This window comes from Diprion similis, chromosome 4 (genome assembly GCF_021155765.1).
Source record: "Diprion similis isolate iyDipSimi1 chromosome 4, iyDipSimi1.1, whole genome shotgun sequence".
Taxonomy (NCBI): domain Eukaryota; kingdom Metazoa; phylum Arthropoda; class Insecta; order Hymenoptera; family Diprionidae; genus Diprion; species Diprion similis.
This window is the reverse complement of record NC_060108.1, coordinates 11,715,217-11,736,055: the sequence shown is the minus strand read 5'-3', so window position 1 is coordinate 11,736,055 and position 20,839 is coordinate 11,715,217. Positions and strand designations below refer to the sequence as shown.

Sequence of the window (20,839 nt, the reverse complement as noted above, 5' to 3'; positions counted from 1 at the left end):
CCCGGAGCGTATGCATCCAGCACGGTCTTCGCCACTCCGGATCTTTACTTTTAATCTGGTGCGAGTTCAGCGGATATACAATATATAATATATATATATACTCTGGTAAAACAGGAAATTCGCCGTTTCACGAAAAATAAATTTTCATTCTTCATATTCAATTTAACAGACAATGAAGACCGCCATCGTTCAGGTTTTTCGACGTAAATTTATTCGGTCCTTTGTGCTCGAAAACTGGAATGAAGAAGGTGAATGGAAAAAACGTGGAATGATAATTTAAACGTTATACCTTAAATCAAGAGCCATATTTCTTTACTCAGTATTCCAGCTGCGAATTCACAGTTCTAAAAAAGATAAAAGAGAATTACCACTGTCTTCGAAACCTAACAAATCAGCAGTTGAGTGCTGATGACGGTGGGCGTAGTGTAAATTATCTGTAATTAAAAGTTACAGTAAAGCTCTGGCTCGTGTTTCCTCTTTCGAACAAAGATTCGAGGGTGATATTTTCAAGTCATCAGTACCACCTTTTACCTAAGCTCGGGAAATTTTTTTAATCAACTTCTTTAAGCTTAAAGAGATTATTTTGTGTTGAGAAAACCAGGCTTTACTCCACTTGTTCCCTGTGATCCTGGGAACGAGATGAGAAATAAATTTGAGGATCCCATTTTCCCTCAGGAGCAACCACCGCATGTTCGCCTGATTCACGTGATGTACAGTCGGAGCCTGTCAATATCATCTCTAGACCGGCAGCCGGTATTTTTCCAATTATCTCCAGGTAGAGCGATATCGCAAATCTCTTGCCAAGGGATCGGGGAAAAATTTCCGCCTATTGATTTCCCTCCCTCCCTCCCTCCCTCCCTCCCTCTTGTTCTCCCTCCCGATTCACACGCAGCGGGATACCAGGTCCTACCAAAGATTTGGTAAGCCTGCTCGCTCTTGTGGAAGGGCGAAATTCTTTTTCGCGTGAAAATAACAAAGGCTCTTATCGAAATCTAGGCCTTGGATAATACTTCGGAAACTTTTAACGCTTCGACATCTATTTGTCAAGTCCATATTACACCACATTATTATTCCGAATCCGAATCAAGAGTAACGGCGAGATTGGATGAACGACACTTTGACCGAATGCACTTAGGAAAAGTTGTTTTTCTCCGAATCACGGAATTATTTGTATCAACTAATTTCGTTTAAGCCACGGAAATGGCTTAGCTGCTTTCTAACGTTGGCAGTTTTCACCTCTTGAGACTTACCGCTAATCAAAATCTTATGAAACAATGATTTTATCACTTTTTTAGACACCAGCTACATTTTCAAGACATATTACTTGGTTTAAAACTTTTCTGCAGTCGTTGATAAATTAAACAATTGACAATAGTTGTTATGGTCTCCTCAGTCATAGCATTCTTATTTAGTCTATCTTTGTCTTATCTTTGTTTTCTTTTACTGCAATATCTAATTGGAGGCATTTAAACAGTCGGCATGCATTGCTAGTATCTGATGAAATCGATTTTGTCGAAAGATTGTTTTATCTCGAGCTTCGGGGTTTCCGGTAGGAAGAGAAATGACTGGTTAAACTTACTTTAGTGAAGATTTTTGTAGTGCTGGTCGCTTTATTGAACAGCAGTATCTTAACATTCACTTAACAGTATAGTAAATTCGACTAGATATTTATTTCTGTAACTAATTAATAATGTCCTGAACAGCTATATTGATTATCCATCAATGCTATCTGGTATACGGTCAGTATAACCTGTTAATAATAACCTGCAACAGAATAATTTGTGATAAAATATTCTGAAAACGACAGAATAATCTTAATTAAAATAATCAGAGTTAAAATAACCCAATTCAAAATAACGTGCGTCGAATTAACCGCACTGATTGGAACCTTCATGAGCAGAAAATGGAATATGCGATCCACGCATTGTAAACAGTTCATTATTTTGTTGTTACTGTGTAGTATTATATTGCGTTTACATTTTTCGTGTGTAGTACTATCGATTGTTTTAATGAGATCGTAACAAAAACAACCATTCAATTTTTAAATAAACTTAATGAACACAATTTAAAATAATTACTTCACGTATAATTATTACAGTATCTGATTTATCATTTTCATCTTTTTGTAGGTCAGTTACCAGGTCATTCATGTCATGTTTATTTTTTCTGTGTCATTTTTTCCAGATGATTTTATCGAGGTTATTTTGTCGAGGATTGTATATTTTTTTGGGGGGAATTATTTTGTTATTATTCGACTTTATCTCGAGCATGGATGCAATTTTCTTTTCAATGAAGAATCCTAATGATCAGATTTTCCAGGAATATCTACGTATCTCGAATCTTGAATGGCAAACCTTCGACGTTTCCGTCGCCACGTTACCTGCTTTATTAAAATGCAGCAAAGCGTTCCGTGAGTGATTCAAACAGGATTAGGGTTTTGAAGTACGGGATGACCTCTGATCTCAAACTCTTCCATAATTTAACCTCCAGTTACTGTTTCTGTTGCGAGTTACATGTTGCAGTTTGTCCCGAGGGAGTCCATCTCTCCTAGCGATTCAACAAACTCATCTTGTCCCCTTTCTTCCTTCCTTCCTTCCTTCTCCTCTTCACCTTCGCGTTCCCTGGATCCTTCCAAGGAATCCCGGATATATAGCCATAGAAAGCTGTTAACTTTGAATTTGAATATCTGATAAGAGGTGCAGATCCGGGTCAGCGAGTGGGAACGTCTTGAATATTCAAGAGATTAGCTTTATCTTTGAAAGAGTACTTTTAACGCCTCGATCCTGCTTAAGAGCACGCGCATTTCTCCAGGTGACAGCCTTTCTTTCAGCACTAGACGCACATGTCAAATAGTCAACAGCAAGTATTGCTTCGATCTTAGCTTTCAACTTACGGAAAAATACTGGGACCAAAAACGTCATTTATCATCGTGGCAAGAGGTTGAAGCCCTAGAAAACTACCTTCGACAGTTATTTGAGACAATTTTAATAAATTTTGCAATTCTTGGAGTCGTTTTAATATCATTTCCAGGCGTTGAACAAGCGGTGTGCGGCAGCTGCACCTGCTACTTCCGGTGCAACCGTAACGAAATACGTATTAGAGTCTAGCTTCCCTGTAGTTGTGGCCCAGCTGCAGCTGCTCTTGGCCAAGCAGAAGCCAGAAAGGCGATATTGGTTTCCAGACTACGATGACCAGCGAGACAGTTGGCTCATCAGCAGGTGGTTACCTGGGTTAGGAAGAAATCACAGATACCTACTCCCAAGCCAATCGGTGAAGAACCGAAATCTTGTCACCGCAAAATTGGCGTGAGTCAGGACATTTTTTTACACCCAAGTCACTCCATCACTGTTTTTCAAGCCATAAGCTTCATCAAGTTCCGTTACTTCGATCATTTTATGATGGAAGTAGATTCGTGGTAATGGATTAAAGATGCTCCTGGCAATCCTTGGATTGCGGTAAAAAATAGTAGGGCTTTTGCTTGTTTATCGTTACTGACTTTTACCTGAATGTGAGGGTGATCGAAGCGGGTGGAAAGCACGATTTCCGTGGTTGCAGGAGGCAAAAGAAAAAGAGCAAACTGTTAGAGGAGGGGGAGGTGATGGGAGGTGATCGAATTGGAAAGCAAGGGGTCTCAACCTCGTAGTAAAACTTTTCGGAGAAGATATACACACGAAGTTTGGGAATTATTTCAAGCGACATCCGGTGAACTCCTACGAGCTTCTCCAGAGACAAATCTAATGGAGCTTTTTTTTTACCGAATCCTCGAATCTTTGATTCCCGGGAGACCCACAAGAGTTCTACCGACTTTAGCCGGGGTTAGCCGAATCCTGTCGATGTTGAACTTGCAATTAATTCATGAGGGAACAAGTCGACGATACACTTTACCGGATATTGATATAAATTTTGATAACTACATAGAAATGTCCAGTCATCTGACTTCAACATGCAAACGTATCACTCTTGCATTATCTGATCATACTTTTAAAACAACCTTCACCGTCATCTTCTGATTCAGATTCCATTACATTCCATTTTCCTCTGATATCGTTACCATAAATCGATACCCAATTAAAATTGTAAAAATTTTTGATCGTTCGTCGATGAAATATGAGAGTCTCAGAAAAGTCACAGAATGGGCACCACCGCCGACCCTATCAAACCTGAAAATCAAAGTGACAGCAGATAGACGTGCCCAAAGATCAAGAAAACTTTTCTCGATGATGAAAAAGTGAGAGGCGGAAGTTCCAGTCCATTCTTTTGCTGTATCGAATCTGCCACCGACTACGGTATAGTAGATAAAATCTGCTAACCGGAATCTTATCTCAGCTCCGAGTTTTTTTTCTCATGTTCTTCTACGAGGGACGGCATCTGGACCACTTTGGCGCTAAGGCTAAATGGTGTTGGATAGGAGTTAGGAGTCCAATGGCGTTAGATTGACCCCGTAATGTGGTATGTAAGCCTAATACTCTCTGGATGTGCGTTTATTCGTAACCGTCGCGTCGAGACGCAGGGGCGTACCAAATGTATCGCCCCCCCTAATTGCCGGGCCGTTAACATTTAATTACTCTATGTACAGACGCGTACGGGGGTCAAGGGGAACCAGTCAAAGGGGCAGCTTACTACTAATCCCGACTAAATCTCCAGCCCAAGCAAACTGGTTTAATCGTTTATTTATAGCTCAAGTACCGAAACCGGCAGACCAGCGGCGGTGGTTGCTATGGGCGTCTAATCGTTCGGTTACCCGCGCTTAAACGGAATTTAAAGCTAATCGCTTCTCGTTCTGGGAAAGACTTGAAATTAAAAAATTCACGTCCTATGTCGTGCGATACGACCTGCAGGCAGTTTTTAGTGGCTTTAAAATTTCGGTTCTGTGTAAATTTCTTGATCGTTTGGTTTTTCGATATTTTTAATTACATCCTCCTGAAAATAAGCAACCTCGTCAATTTTAATTCCTGATTAAGTTGCTTCTTGGGTGCTTGGACTAATCTTTCAGGTCACTGCAAATGAGACAATAGTTAATGTACCATCACACTTTCAGCAAACCGAAATTTGAAGGACATGCACCAAGTCTTCCGACTGTTTAGAGAAACTGACTAACTCTGTTTGATTAGCAAGCTTTACGAAGTTATGTCGACTTAAGTGTAAACATACCATATTTTAATTATCTCGAATTCTCAGCCTGACATCAACTCAAGATGTCTACAAATTTTGACATCTCGGTATGGTCTCAACTGAGTTGATCTACCAGACAATCAAAGAAAAAACTCTGTGGAAATTAGTTGAATCTAGCTGCAATAGAATCACATTATTTGGTACATGAATGTTTTGATGGTAAGTTTTCTCAGACTTTCACTTCATGTTACTGTACGTTTGTCACTTGGGTGAACTCAAATTGGGAATCGTCTAGATAAGGTATGAAATTTGAAGAAAAAGTAGAATATGACAAATCCTAATATCTTGTCTCTACTTCGTAGCAAAATTTTACTCACTGATCATTGAAGTAATCTTTTAACCGCATAAACTTCGCGATAACTTATTCTTAGAAGAAGAAACAAAAAGAAAAAAAATGTTTAAAAAGAACGTCATCTATAAAACCTGATCAAACATCGCGCACCTGATCGGTGCCGAATGCGATACTCTTTCGTAAAGAGCAAATTGTGTTCAAATTCACGAACGTGGATTTAAGTACTCGAACAAGTTGCCCGTTTCAGTGTTCCACGTCAACCACCACTCGACTCCTATAACGTAGAGCTACCTGTGCAAGGTATTGATTTCCGTGCAACTCTGCTGCGCTGAACTGCTGTGGTAATGATGATCATTTTTACTCGACTAATTAGACGAGTGGCCAATTTGATTGCAAAAAATCTATCACAATTCTACGGGAATATCGTTATGGTGCTAGTGTACCATTCTGTAATGCCAATCCTGCATGATAGAGACTTTGTTAGTAACCGAAAATATCCATTTATTCAGAATCTATAATATTCCAGCTGAATAACTTTCACGGCTTTTCCTAAAGTCTTATGTTAGATTTGTGCTGAGTTTTTTATGTTGAAGTTCTTTCGCTTGGAAAATTTGTCTCATCCATTTAAAGGTTACGTGCTAAAGCGTTCAGCCGATACCCCTCTGGTTGCTTGATAATATACCCCATAAACGCACGTGTCATCCCAGGTAGCAACTGTATGCAAAAGAAGGAAGAACTTAAAGTGGAAACTCTGTTTTTACTAAAGAATCGTAATATTTTGACGTTGCGAGATTTCACTCTTTATAACTTAATTTAAAAAGAAGATGCTGTTGTCACATAGAAAAATTCACCGTTGAGAACATTTCACAATCTTCCACTTAAGTTTCAAGTTCGTACATCTACAATTTCGTTCAAATCTGACTCTTTAGAAAGCAAATTTTTTTGGACAGACCCCATTCAAATGATTTAAATTTTGTACAAACGGTTATGATGAAGTGAAATTTTCCACAATATTGTATGAGATTTTCCACGAACCTAGCGAGTGAAAATTTTAACAGTATTTTATTGTACACACCCGAGCTTTCAGCGGTAACTTTTTACCCTACAGTCAAAAGGTGTTAAACCGTTTTACAAATGCACCCTTGGGCTGCCCGTCTTTAGATCTGCAGAAAATCCGCGGTGAACCAATAAAAGGGATCGTCTCAGTCTGGCCGTCAAGCTTCAGCATTCTTGGGCAATGGAGAAGTCTACAGTACGCTAGAGGTTTGAGGAAGCAGCGCACTAAAGGGCCGGATGTTTATTGCGCGGACACTGCTCGCTGCTTTAAGATGCAACATCCGTCCTGCGGGTTACCTCAGGGATTCCTTTCGCTTGACATTACATACATTTTAAATCACTGCTAGATGATTGTTGTAATGATAAGCGACTTGGCAAAAAAAAATTTATTATTTGAGACGAGGACCGACGGTAGACAATACCGGTGTTATTAACTTTCGCACTTTATTTTTAATCCTGATGTTGGCAAAATTGGTTCAATGGTTTGCATGGAATCCTGTTTGTATAAAAAAAAATTCGTGTACAAACTCGAATTTTTTTAATTGAAACGAGACTTCGAATCGAGTAGAATTGTTTTTAAGCGCAGTTTAGAGCTCCAAGCGGAAGTTACGACCATTTATAGGATCTAATCGATGAAAAATACACCACACACAATATCCTCGGCCAAAGGTTGCTATAATGGTTGTGTGTTTCTTACAGTCACTTGGAATAAGGTACTAGTTGTCAGCTGTGATTGATGGTTATCAGAAACTCATTCCTTAAAAGTTATCTGCTTTGAGGTCATCTTATTGGCAGTTCTATATGTCCCGGCCATCCTTTTCAGACTTCAAAGTGTCTAGGTATCACCTTCGTACTTCTCGATCTGCAGAATATTATCGCTGCAAATTTATTGTCGGCCAAGTCATTCGTTTCATAGTTTTTGATGTCGAGGTCATTAGTTCCATAGTTTTAAATTTCCGCCTCATTTGCTTCGTAGTTTCAATGATCAAATCCGTTCACTCGTTCTCTAGATATCGTGAGAGAAAAAATTGGCGAGATGCCTTGACATGTCCTGATTTCACAGTTTTATGTAAATTTTTTCCTTAATCCTTACCTTGTTAGTAATCTACCCTTTGAGTTTTGTGGGTGGTGTAATTAATTTTGAAGTTGGCGGTAATTTTTTACGTTAACAATGCGCTTTTGCCGCTTAATTATTATTAGATTAATCTCGAGAAACACATCAGCTTACCGAAGCGTAGTCGTCGATGTGAAGCAGTTCCAATTAGGCACGTCCAAGCTGGATTGTGCTCAGTGGTGGAGCTTTTGGTTCGTTCAACAAGCACTTGCCTCACGTTCGGTACTTCGGCAATCGAACCGTAATCAACGACGAAATTCGAACCATTATAATACGACAGCTGAATGATCCTTCCAAAAATTGGTGTACATTTAATTTCTGTCATTGATAGCCTGAAAATACGTTTACGAGAGATTTTCCTCGTTGCTGATAATCTAAAACAGCATTTTTCAGACATTAACTTCACCAGCTAACTTACTGTTGATCTAAATTTTTCAACTGTACATTTGTGAAAGTAAATTGGTCTGTTTACCTCATGAAACGTGGCTCAAAATCTTGACAGTGATGTTTTTACAATCACAAAATTTCGGTTTATCTGATTAACAGAATATACAGCAGAAATCTTGAACGGAAGTTTGCAGAGATTTGACGTGATGCAGACTATTTCAGATACAGTTTCAACATTTCTTTCGCTGTCTTCTTTGGAAAGACGGATCGCTTCGAGGCACTTTCAGTTGATACTTCGCTCGCCCCAAATAATTTTCCAAAACTTTCGTAACTCATGGATTCGATCCGAAGAAAAAAAAACATGAAATTTTTCAGTTAGAAAATCTTTCCCACCGAAAAGCGGAAAACCATTTTTTGCGCATTTTTGCATATTTTTATATGTAAACAATGCATTTAGAAAAAAGTTTTCCACCTAATGTCCAAATCATATTTCGATAATACCATGAAAAAAGTATTATTTTATCTAATTTATTTATAAGTACATTTTATTCAATTGAATATTTTCGCAATTTTGAAACATTCAGTTTCTTTTTTTTATCTTCATTCTGTTACTTACAACAAAATATTATGTTCCCATAACGAAATGTTCTACAAAACGCATCTAAAAATTGATTTTTTTTTTTATGAAAACGGAAAGAAACGAATTGTAACTGCGGAGAATAATGATATCCCGTAGCTGCCTGTATAAATATAACCTGATCACAATAGAGAGAGAGAGAAAGAAAAAGGGAAAGGACAGAGAGGATTCGGCGACAGTGCGCACAAGAGTCAGTCAGTTCATTCTTCTGAGTCCTAAGAGTCCTTCGATCTCTTTGCGACTCGACTATACTTTCGTCGTTCGCCCCGATTCGTCGAGGATCGCTCGAGATGAAAAGTTTTGAGAGCTCATCGGCGTAGGAACGGGAAAAGGTGATAGGTGAGAAAAAATGTCGAGGTTAAGAATTTGAGGTCACATCCTTGACGAGGATGTTTAAATGATAACGGATTGTACGAGATCGTCCTTCCGCAAAAATAATAATTTGTAACTGAATTAATTGTTACTGTAAATATTCACACCTACTTGATTTATTGGCTAAATAACAGAGTCAACTGTTTTTGCTTAGAAAAAATTATCAAGATTTAACTCTAAAACTGAATATTATATTCAACTATGGAAACAATCCATTGGAGGGTAGATTTTGCAAAATATGGGAAAATCTGGATAAATATTGCAAATTTCTGCTTTTTGCGAACGCAGTAGCTGACTTACAATCCATTAAAAACATACGTGAATATCATCGTTGGGCGCCTGAACAGCCCTTTGATAACACTACTGTATTATGCATAGCCCAGTTTTATTTTCAACCCTTTTAGGACAAGTTGTTACAGCGTTTGGAATAATTTCTCATACAAGAAAATCCATTCAAAAAAGATCCTTGCAGGGGTAGCTGATAACGATTCCTGCCTTAAAATCGTTCATTGTGAGTTCGAAATGGTGAACATAAGACAATAGATGACAACTGAGTGAGATAGAGAAAAATTTAAAAATACTGAATTCAAATTTTTCAGACCACTTTGTCGCTTTGTGATAATATTATTTTGAATTCTACAATTTTGAGACATTTTGGGATGCGTGATTTCATGATTTCGACCCTAAAGTAAGCAACATTGATTCGAAAAGCATGCAGAACTTCTAGGAAGTCTAAATTATTCCGATTTTCGATGTATTTCTATCTATCTATGACGTTAAATCAATCATTTTCAACGTCACAATTGTTAACTGAATTTGAATAAAGCATCGCGATCAACGCCGGAAAATTGAATTCTCTAAAAATTAGTTACGTCAAAATTAGTTACTTTCGAAATAGAAATCAGATAATGCTGAAATGACTGGGGGTGAGTAAGTAAAATAATGAGACAATACAATTATCGAATTCTCAAAACGCGCAAAGCTGTTTCGCAAAATCGCAAAATGCAAGGTTTAAATTTCATTGGGTTTATTTTATTCAAGGCTGTGTAGATCAAGCTTCATTAACATATTTTTTCAATAGAATTGATCAATACGAACTATCGTTATGTAAAATAAAAAGCTCGAACACGTCTCAACCGATTTACTTCCGATTTGAAAACCGTATTTTCGATAGTTTATCCTCTTTGCCACGATCCAAATTTTTTTTCCTCGATGTTTTAACAAAGTGGCGATCATCTAAAGCTGAAATTTAATTTTTCGTCCAAAATTTACGATTTTTCTAATCTCAGTTAACAAAAATAAGTCACATCGCGACAAAGGTGATAAATTAACCAATAAACTGTCTCCAGAAAAGGAAATTGGTTTTCTCTGATTCTTCTGCATTTCCATCTCGACTCAAATCAAATTGAGTCCAGTCTGAATTTCTCCGATCATTCTACATTCCCACCCCCACCCCCACCCAAGTTAAATCGAATCGAATCTGAAATTCTCTCATTTTTCTACATTTCCATCATGACCAAGTCAAATCGATTCGAGTCTGAAATTCTCCTGTCATATCTCGTCCTCATGGATCCGTTTCCCCGGAGCATCCGAGTCCAATATTACCTCGTGAATAATCTTGAGGGTTGAATTTGCAGTACGGTGGCGAGCCAGGAAGACGACTAGCACCAAGCGAGCGGCCCCTCGAACTCCAAGACTCGTTTCTCCAAAGACTGGGATACTTGGAAGCGTCGAGGCGAGCTCGCTTAGGCGTGGACCCGGAGCTGAGGCATCTGGTCGCCTTCCACGTCGGTGAGTAAATGAATATGAATTCAGTTGTTCGAGTAATCTTACCTCGCCGTGCCGCGGGCTAAAATACGGGTAAGCTGGGAAACAGATGGTGCCATTCGAGGATATTTGTTCCAAGGGTGAATGGGAGAGCTGTCGCCTGATGCTGCCCGTCTTCTCGTCTCACCATCTATCTCATATCTTATCACATACGAGAATCTTCGACGTCTCGAACAGCCCTAAGGCTTCCGAAAATGCTAATAAGTATGTGATGACGACATTATTTCTTGAGAAATTTTTACAATGATCTAGAATTGCTGTATAGAGAGTCAACCGAAAAGAATCAGGATGAAAAAACTGGAGTCAAACGAGTTGAATTGGATAAGAATGAGACTTCTTAAGATCGAAGAATACTTTGATCCCCACGAATTTTAGGTGCCTAAAGATGAAGGAATATCAAACATCTGTTGGTATACGATTTTTACCCATCGTCAGTTTATTGCAACAAAACGTGTAGGCAAAACGATTATTGCATTACAAGAAGTGAATTTGTGCTGTATAGATCAATCTAGTCACAACTGTATTAAGCATCGATGCATCGAAATTGAACAACCTGTACAATTTCGACGTGTGAAAAAACTTTATCCTCTTGAAACGGTGGCGCTAGTTTCATTTCTTTATTACAAAATCGATAGAAATTCAGCTCATTGTTAAACAGTTTCAATTTTATTCTGAAACCCTTGATTCGATCTTGATTTTCTTCTACCTACTAGAGTCGTAATACGGAAAAGTCTTTGAAGTGCTTTTAAAGCAGGCTTATATTAAACAAACAAATGCTTGTTTATGTATACGTATAAGCAACAAAAGTTCTCTTAATAGCTTTTGAAATCGTGATACTATAATTCAACCTTTATTGTTCGCAAAAATTGCTCCCCTCAAAGGTATTATAATTCATACTGAATATTCCGAATATTGTGCGTGATCGTTTGTTGAAACCAATCGCGAAATAAACGGATAATCGAGTTCCCGGCTGTTGGACGATGTAACGTATAATATGGAGCGATTTTGTGGGAAAACCGTTCGGTTTTGATATCGGTTTATCTGATTGCGTGCTATGGGAACCCCCTGAGTGGTCTAGAATGTCCTGAACGTTAAAATCGAATGGATTTACCAATCGAGGATACAGCGAGGAACAGGCAAGGGAATTGAATGCCGAAGGGGTGGATTTAATTTACGCTTCGACGCGATTTTATCCACCTGAATTCGAAACAAAGCTTAAGCTTGCTGGGCGAGAATTAGCTACGCCTGATACACGATCGCACACCGATGCTCCGATGCACGTGGCTCACAGTTTTATACTGAAACTGCTCAATTATCATTATTGATATTGTTATAACGCTCCGGCGAACACTCAGCATCCGCATAACTTCTCATTTTACGTAATTAAACTCTTGCTGCCTGCATACTCGCGTAACTCGGTTTTAAACATTCTTTCTGAATAAAAATAATAAGTCACTAAAAGTGTCGACGCGGCTGCTCAAAATTAATGTTATAAAAACTTAACCGTTCCTGTCTGGAAAGTTTTAAAAAACTGTATCGATCGTTTGCGATTATATAAAATGAGGTAAATTTTTATACAAGTCTGAAAATTCGTACGGTTTAATATTTCGAGATTGTTTCAAGTGTTTCAAGTACTTAACAAAGATGAAATTCATATTTTAATATATTATTCTAGATGGTTTAAGGTACTTTAAGTGCTTTTCAAGGATGAAATTATCCTGTTTTTGTTAGACAGTTTCTACTCACCTTGCTTTTCTCAAAATCCTGACCCTCTGCGCAACGTTTAAACTCATAATGAACTCTACCCAATTTATCGAAACAGTCCGAGAAACTTTTCAGTGAAATTCTCGAACCAAATTCAATGTTTATATTTACACATAAATGTGTGTAGTATTGTGAAAAATCTGGTATTTAAAATGGATTCTTTTTAGGTATTTAAAGTGCTTGAAATTTATCTCAACAAACTGTGCAGGTAACAATATCTAATAAAGAGACTTAAAATTCTGCCTAACTTAATTACAAATTATTTCAGACAATGATAAATACTTGCCAGATTTGGTAGGAAAGGAAAGTCTAGATTGTAATTTGTTTTGAATCATACGAGAGCCGCACCCATGAAATATAACCATGAAATTCCTTATCCATCGTAATATAATATGAGTGGGGATGATTGGCGTAGGAGGAAATCATGCGACCGTGAAATAATGGAAGATTGCATGGAGCCAATATGCATCCCGACAAATTTAAGCCGGAACAAATACCTGTCTCGGTATAATATTGTGCATCGATCACAAGCGATGCGTTACTTTGCGCAAAAGAGAAAGCCACTCGGTTCACAGTGGACCACCAAACAATGCACTTCCTATTTCCGGTTCCACGATGCTATGTGTATGCTCATACTTCGTCTATTGCCGGAGTGCACCTGACGTAATACTCAATCCAATGTGTGCAGACAGTGTTTGAGTATTTTTTTTAATTTCAGTTTATACGATTTAAAGAATAGCTGAGAGCCAATATCTGTTAGAATGAATCGCACCTCGAATGTTGAAGACTCCGAACGAACAATCTAAGGGTACAAATCACTAGAATCGATCGAAATTTTGACCCTTCATGGTCAGGACCATCCGGAATTTACATCACAACGAAGTAAGGTCTTGATCGTTGGAAATTTCGATCTGTTTTATAAGTGGAATGAAAATTGTAGTCCAATTTCTAAAATTCTTCTCCCTACATTATTCTTCCAGTAATGTCATACCAAGACGTCAATTCTTGTCCAGTGGGAAAACGACATGTATAGTATGGATGAAATATGAGCTTCCACTATCGCCTGATGAAAGCAAAGTATGGAAAGCTCCACGATATTCAAATTTTCCGATCCTGACGTTGGCTGACATCTTTCACAGAGCGGAAGGACGCGTTTTCGCAATACTGGCACGTCAGGAAAATAACAGTAATGGTGATCAGGGTATTCCTCGGAGAATTTCTTCCAAGACTTGGCAGGTTTTCCGTCGTTTCGCGCTCCCAGTTCCTGCAGGCATTTGGTTCAGAATAACGAAAGGTATACAGGAAGTGACTTTGTGTGTGTGTTTTCCCTGTCTGTGTAGGAGAGGCTTTGAATCGAGAGAGCATGTAATATAAGGCTGTTTGATATTCGAACAGGGGATCTAGCGGACGCATACCGAGAATGCTATGCACTTTAAAAGACGGCGAAATGTGTAGGACGAAACGAGGCTGCATCGTCTTATTGTTAATGCCGCATACGGCCAACAATAGATATTCTGAAAATCAGCCTTCGAATAGGATAGGCAAACTTCAAAGTCAAGCAGTGTTCTTGATGGTCAAGAAACGGCCAAGGAATCGCCTTGCCAACTCATCTCGTGACGTCAATATTTTTACAATTTCACATTCCGGTCATACGAACGGAAATTCTATGTCCTCTGAAGCTCTGTCTGTACGACACTCTTGGTTCGATACTACTTCACAATGGATGTGAAACGTCCACTTCTATACTGCAAACTGATGCTATTTGTCTCGGTCAAGTGTTACTATGGCGAGTGCAAATTGTTTGATCTGACAATTGCTTTACCACCAGTTATATTTGTATGGTTGCCGCCTGACCTTTGCACTCGCCGAGACAACTTGCTGGTTTTTCTATCACTTTAAATTTGAAAATGGACGAAACGTTTTATCTTGTACAGATGAAATGTAGAACCGTTATATTTGATACGCGAAAAATGTTTCGCTGGAGATGAATGTAAACGGAAAAAATGATTTGGGCTCGTTTTGAATGTTTAACGAGGGTTTCGTTTTCTCAAATATTTGGTTGGACTGCTTTTGAAGTGTTTTTGGGCTTCACGATTGTATGAACCGGACAAATCCGGGATGGGCGCCTTAAGTAAATGCAAATATCAAACATTCGTCAATCAAATGTAAAACAACAAGGTTAAACGAAACGTTGAGCTAGGATTTGAATTTCCACTCTAAAACATGCGAAAATTAATATTTCCTTTTTGTTCAATATGTGCAGTAAAATATATTCTTACAAGAATCTTTCTAATTATAGCCTTTGAACTAGTAGGAATCAAAATCAATATTTTCATTAAAAATTACATATTTTTACAATCAATAAACCATCGCAAAACTCATTGAAATTGATATATTCTTAATTTCAACCGTTTTCCGTTTAGTACATAGAAACTAAAATAACAGGTTTAGCATATTGATCATTGAAAGTAACAATGCTATTTCGTTTTTATTTACCCAAAAATGCTTATCTTTGTACAGAACCGTTATAGTTTAATCGGCGGAAAAATTTTGAACAATAGTTTCACGTTCCCAAAAGTTGCAGCATTAAATTAACGTCAGCGATTTGGGGTTCCGGTTCCCAAGCTTTGTTCCAACCCACCCTATCATCACCTCAGACTCGACAGTATTGCCAATTTCGAATTCACGTTGTCATCCCAAACAGAGTACAAACAATCGCCATTTACAAAATTACACTCCCTTTCGCAAACAGTTCATTATGACTGAGCACATTGAATGCCACTCTGCAGCTCGATCGATCAATATCAGTCAATAGCGGGCTTCGGTCTGCAGTTATCATTGAATATTCGTCATCCGTCTGTGGCACTCGGTCATTTTCTTTACATTTACGATCAGCGACAGATCTTTTCCTCATTATTTTTCCTCGGCTTTGCGTCGATCGTGTCACTTGTCAGCGGAAGCCAACCTTCTCGATACAAAGAATCAAGGCAAAGCCTGGAGGCCTCGTTAGCGAGTAGAAATGCATACATCTGATCATCAAAATTTCATGGAAATCCTCTTCGCTTTTAACGCCATTCATGCCTTTTGGACAATATTATCGGTCCATTCGATATCAAAGGCTTGAAAACCATTATAATCAATTCCAGTTGGCACGAAACCAAATTCGTAAGAACTTTATTGGTCACAATCGAAATTGAGTTTAGTGGTAACAGACACTAAAATTTTTTAAACGTGATTTCTAAATCCTAGACTAACTGTCCTGGTACGTTAAGATTTTGAAATTGACTCCCAAGACTAATCCACAAACATTTCAACAATATAATTATTGAAATTACTCAAGTCTCTGAAATCCATCAGGTACTTACAGCAGATTTTCTAAGTGATTTCAATTTCCCATGTCGCTAATTCACGGTCATGGTCTCTTTCTGAGGCGATACGAAGGTGACCTTACCTATAACACGGGTTTGAAATATCGACCCTCGACTGGCGGTTGACAAACTTCGAAACGACGACCAATAGTCTGGAGGGCAGGGCAAGATCTCGGTAAGAGATTATGAGTAGTGGAAGGAAAAAAACTTCTTCATTCGATCGCCCCTCTCGCTCAACCATCACTTCGCTTATCCTGGCTGAATGAGTCCGATACCCTCTGCACGGCCATGAAAAGAACCTGCGCCAAACCACCAGAACACGACTTCCGACCTCGCAGCGAGCTGGCGTGAAACGGACGATGAAATTCTTCACCGCTGACACGTCTCCACGTCCGGATCGACCCTTCGTAAAAATTGATCGAAAAGAGAACAGAGAAAAAAAACGGAAAATTAAGATAGAAGAGGAAGATCGTTGAGCTGACTCGACCGAAATCTAGTGCATGCAACTCTTTTCCAATGTCCTCATTATTTTCATCGTCTCACGAAGTGACGTCAAGTCTGTAGAAAGGAGACCGCAGAATTCTTATGGATTTTCAATATGTCATAGTACATATCCTTCGGATCAAGAGTTCCCATGGATCAAGTCTCAAAAATTAGTAGTTTTCGAGATATAAGCTTCGGAAGGGGCTGTATGGATTTTTTGATAACTATGGATTACGCAATTTTGACGAATTGCGAAGCTTCGAGGGAGACTTGAAATCAAATATGTCACTCAAAAACTGCACAGCCGATTCGCAGAGACTCCGCAGACGCGTGAAAAACAGGACAAGTCGGTTATTGCAAAAGTCGGAGGGTCTCGTTCTTCACGCGAAATTTGACGTTGCAAATCCTTCCAGTAAGCCAGCGAGTTCATGGATGGAATCAACGCATTGATGAAGCCAATCGCAGCTTCCTGCCTATCTTCGAGAATCATCCGTGTAGTTTTTCGTGTGATTTGTTTGATTTCAAGTCCCCTTGTAGCTTTATAATTTATGAAAATCACGACATTCATAGATATCAAAAAATCTGTACACTTTTCTTCCGAAGTCTGTATCTTAGAAACTACTGATTCCTGGGATTTGTATCCATGAGAACTTTCGATCGGGAGGATATGTACTATAACACATTGATAATCCAGTCAATTCGACCTGGAGCCAATTTTTATTTCATATCGATTCTGCGGCGTTCTTTGATGAAGTATTTAAAAAAATTTCAACCCTTTGAGGTCTCTCTCCCTTTCTCTCTCTCTCTCTCTCTCTCTCTCTCTCTCTCTTGTTTTCGGTGGATCGCAGAGGTGAGTGGTTTGAAACTGTAAGGCTGTAGAAGTCCCGCATGTAACTGCGACCTCGAAGATTATTTCGGGCTCATTTTGTCGTCTGCTTTTAAGCTCTTGAGCTCTGGCGTGGGTTTCATATTTCTGGGTTAATGTTTCGGCGGAAAAGGCGGTGGACTCCACGTACGACTCACCGCAAGTCTCCCTGCGTACTGCCATGCGGCTAACGGCCTCCTGGCCTACGTGTTCCTCACTTTGCCTCGGATCCGACCTAATCACAGACATTCCTGAACGCTTGCTCGCCCAAATCTTTCCCTTATACCTATGCAAACGCCGCTGGATTTAACTCAGGGTTTATCGTTAGGTCAGGCTTAACTGACGTGGAAAGCTCCCGAAGCGTACCTCAACGATTTTCATCATTCTGTGAGATTTTGACAGTATGTACATCGAAAAACATTAATCATGCATTTTTTACGTGCTACTTCACCTCTTTGAATGGTAAAACCATTTCTATAGTTGATTGTTTCGATAGTTCAGATATTTCGTCAATGCAATCTACCTGATAAATTTTCCAGACCTACCTTTATCGACCGAGTAAACTCACCTTTTTTCTTCTTGTATTAAATTAACAAATGAACGGAATGGGTTCGAAATTTCCACGGTACATCGTTCTTTCGTAGTGGAATTCAGGAAGGTTGACCATGTCTCAAAAATCGTAAAAAAAAAAAATGTCTGGTCAATGGACACGTTTCCCGCATTTCAGGATCCAAAAAGTGCACAGTTCAGATAGTTTTCGTGATTCCGGAAAGAATGAGGAGTAAAATGATACTATCCTGAGATTGTTTTCATGCAATATTGAGATCGCTGAACAAAAATTCTGAATTACAATAATTTTGTAAATAAAAATTTGGAATTGTGGAAATAGTAATACGTGTCAAAAAACCACAAATTTTTTTGATGATTTTCGGGATATGACGAACTTTCCTAAATTCCACGTTTTCCGTTCGTTTCTTTATTCAATATAGAAAGAAAAAGGGTGAATTTGCTCAGTCGGTAAAGGTATGTACAACGGGGTTTTATGATAATTTAGAGACTGAAGATTAATAAACTCAACAATTAAAAAATACTTTCTTTCTAGAAAAAATTGCCAACTCTCGATCGATCGAAATTCAACGAGTAGAGTTTTGCTTCTTCTGAAAGATTTGATTTCATCCATATGAAAAGCGCAGGCGTATTTTTGCAAGTTTGTGGAGTCCACTTGTTCTGCTCTCCTAAATCGCATAATTTAATACCTAACCCTACCGGTTTTAAATTATACACTTGAAAAGCCTCGAATAAATTAGGCGGAAAATTGTAACAGCTATAAGGTATAATCGTAATTTCAGTGGTCAAGGCAACTCTTAAGCCAGCCCGAGGGGCTGACCAGGTCACTCTGAAGTCTCGGTTCTCAGTATTTCCGTTTCGCTGAGCTTACTTCAGCCGTGCAAATATCGCCGACAGTAAATAGGACTAGCCGTTCGCTAACATCGATTCGCTTTTACATCTCGCTGCCGTCCGTATATGGGATTATTTAAATATTTATTCTCCTCTCAATTTCTAGAGAAGACCGAAAATTCGAATATATAAAAGCCTGCGTGAAACAAAATTCTCCAGTGAAACGTCGACTATCAGACCTTTGGATGGTGTGGAAAATAGTTTGAATCAGTTTTTGCGAGTTGATATAAAAGAGTTGAGAATTTATTTTGAAAACGAGTGCTAATGAGCTGCTTAAATATTTGTTCATCCACGGCAGAATGGAGTCGAATGGAATAGCGCTGAACATATTTGAGCTTCTGGAACGCGTTAAAAGTACATACTCAGTGAGTCAAGGTTCGGAGAGTGAATGCATGGAAACCTGAATGGAAAGCGTCAAGGCAAATTGCATTAAATTTACACCTAAAGAGCGGCGGAATCTTCAGGAGAAGGTTCAGCGTGGTTGTAAACCGAGTTGTACGAGATAAAAAGAAACCGATGAGACGATTGACGGGATCTTATAAACAGTAAAACGCATTAAAAACGTATGCATCGAAAATCGAAAATTTCACATTGATTTTGAATGTTTGTATCCATTAAAAAACTGTTTAAAAAATAAAATTACTTGTTCGAATACCTGTTTTGAAAATCGGAAATGTCCGGGAGTTTTCATAAATTCTTTCAAGATCCGTGCCAGGAGAATCAATGAAGAAGACCACATACCTTTCGGTTCAAAAGCTAATCGAATTAATTCGTTATTTAAAATCGTTGGTTTCATGCTGGTTTCGTACTGACTTATTCGATCCATTGAATACTCGATTCCCTTAAGCAAATAGTCCCTCCATTATCCACAGTCAAATCATACATTATCAAAAAGCAATCTTCCACAGAGCTTTAACCAGCATTAGAAACGATTAGAAATTGCTATCCAGGTCCAACTTTCAAAGTTAAAGCTATCAATCGGAGAAAATTTACTAAATCCTGACGCTAATTCTACCTCGAAAACGCTGTCCTTTATCACGTGAAACATTGTAACTTGCTAGCAAATCGAGCTAGCAAACAGTTACAATTCAAACTTGGTGCTTAACGCTGAGTTCTCATTTAACCACAGATCCCAACCCTAATTGTGAGCTCAATATCTTCCAAGGGGCTTTCACTACTTTTCAAACAAAGAGGAAATATTCATGGAACAAAAAATTTCATCGCTCTAGCTAAACTGATGAGCAAATACTCTCCAGACATCTTTTTCTTTCACGTCAGATTGCCGAAATTCAAATATAGTGCACATTACTTAGAAAAGTCTTTTGAAATTATTTGAAATCTCTGAGACTTTTTTAAATCACGCAAAACCCTTTAAAACTATCTAAAATCGTATGAAATCATCTGAAATCCTTTGGTACCCATTAAAACGTTACGAAATCTTGTAAAATCTTGTGAAATCTTCGAAGACTGTCAAAAATCAATTGATTGCGAAATCTGTTAATAAAATTACATGAAATATCTGCAATTCTATGAGATCGTATGAAATCAATTAGAATCTTCGAAATCGTTGCAATCATGGGAGATCTTTTAAAATTTTGTGATTTTAAAATCTGATTTCAACACGATCTTACGATTGATCAATCCCTTTGACAATGACGATCGGTTATTATAACACAAGTGATTATACGAATCATTACGGGCTCTTCAAAACCTAATAAATTTCCGTTTTCAATAGCACTGTTCTGCAACGAAATCCTCCTTCAAACAAAAATACGACAGAAATGAAGTTATAGAATTGCCAAATCTAGATCAGATTTCCATTTTATGTAATCACGTATGTATAACGTGATATGATTTTTTTTTTATTGTTCAAAACTTAGAATTTGTCAGTCTTGGATTTTTTTTTTTTTTTTGTTTTAAGAAAATGAAAACGCTTAAAGCAATTCTAGTTCAAGGAATTTATTATTTATAGTTTGAGAAACATTTTCAAAAATTTTCAATGAAATTAATAACAAAATGGCGGAATGGCGCATATCGCTTGCTA

The 20,839-nt window shown here is 38.2% G+C and overlaps 1 protein-coding gene across 1 annotated transcript in view; it reads left to right on the top strand.

Moving 5' to 3' along the window:
* LOC124405515 (PH domain leucine-rich repeat-containing protein phosphatase 2) overlaps positions 1–20,839 on the top strand; it is an 88,182-nt gene that overhangs the window by 8,766 nt on the left and 58,577 nt on the right. Inside the window, exon 3 of the mRNA XM_046880467.1 lies at positions 10,668–10,821. Within this exon, the coding sequence (XP_046736423.1) occupies positions 10,668–10,821 (154 nt within the window). The remainder of the gene's footprint in view (positions 1–10,667; positions 10,822–20,839) is intronic.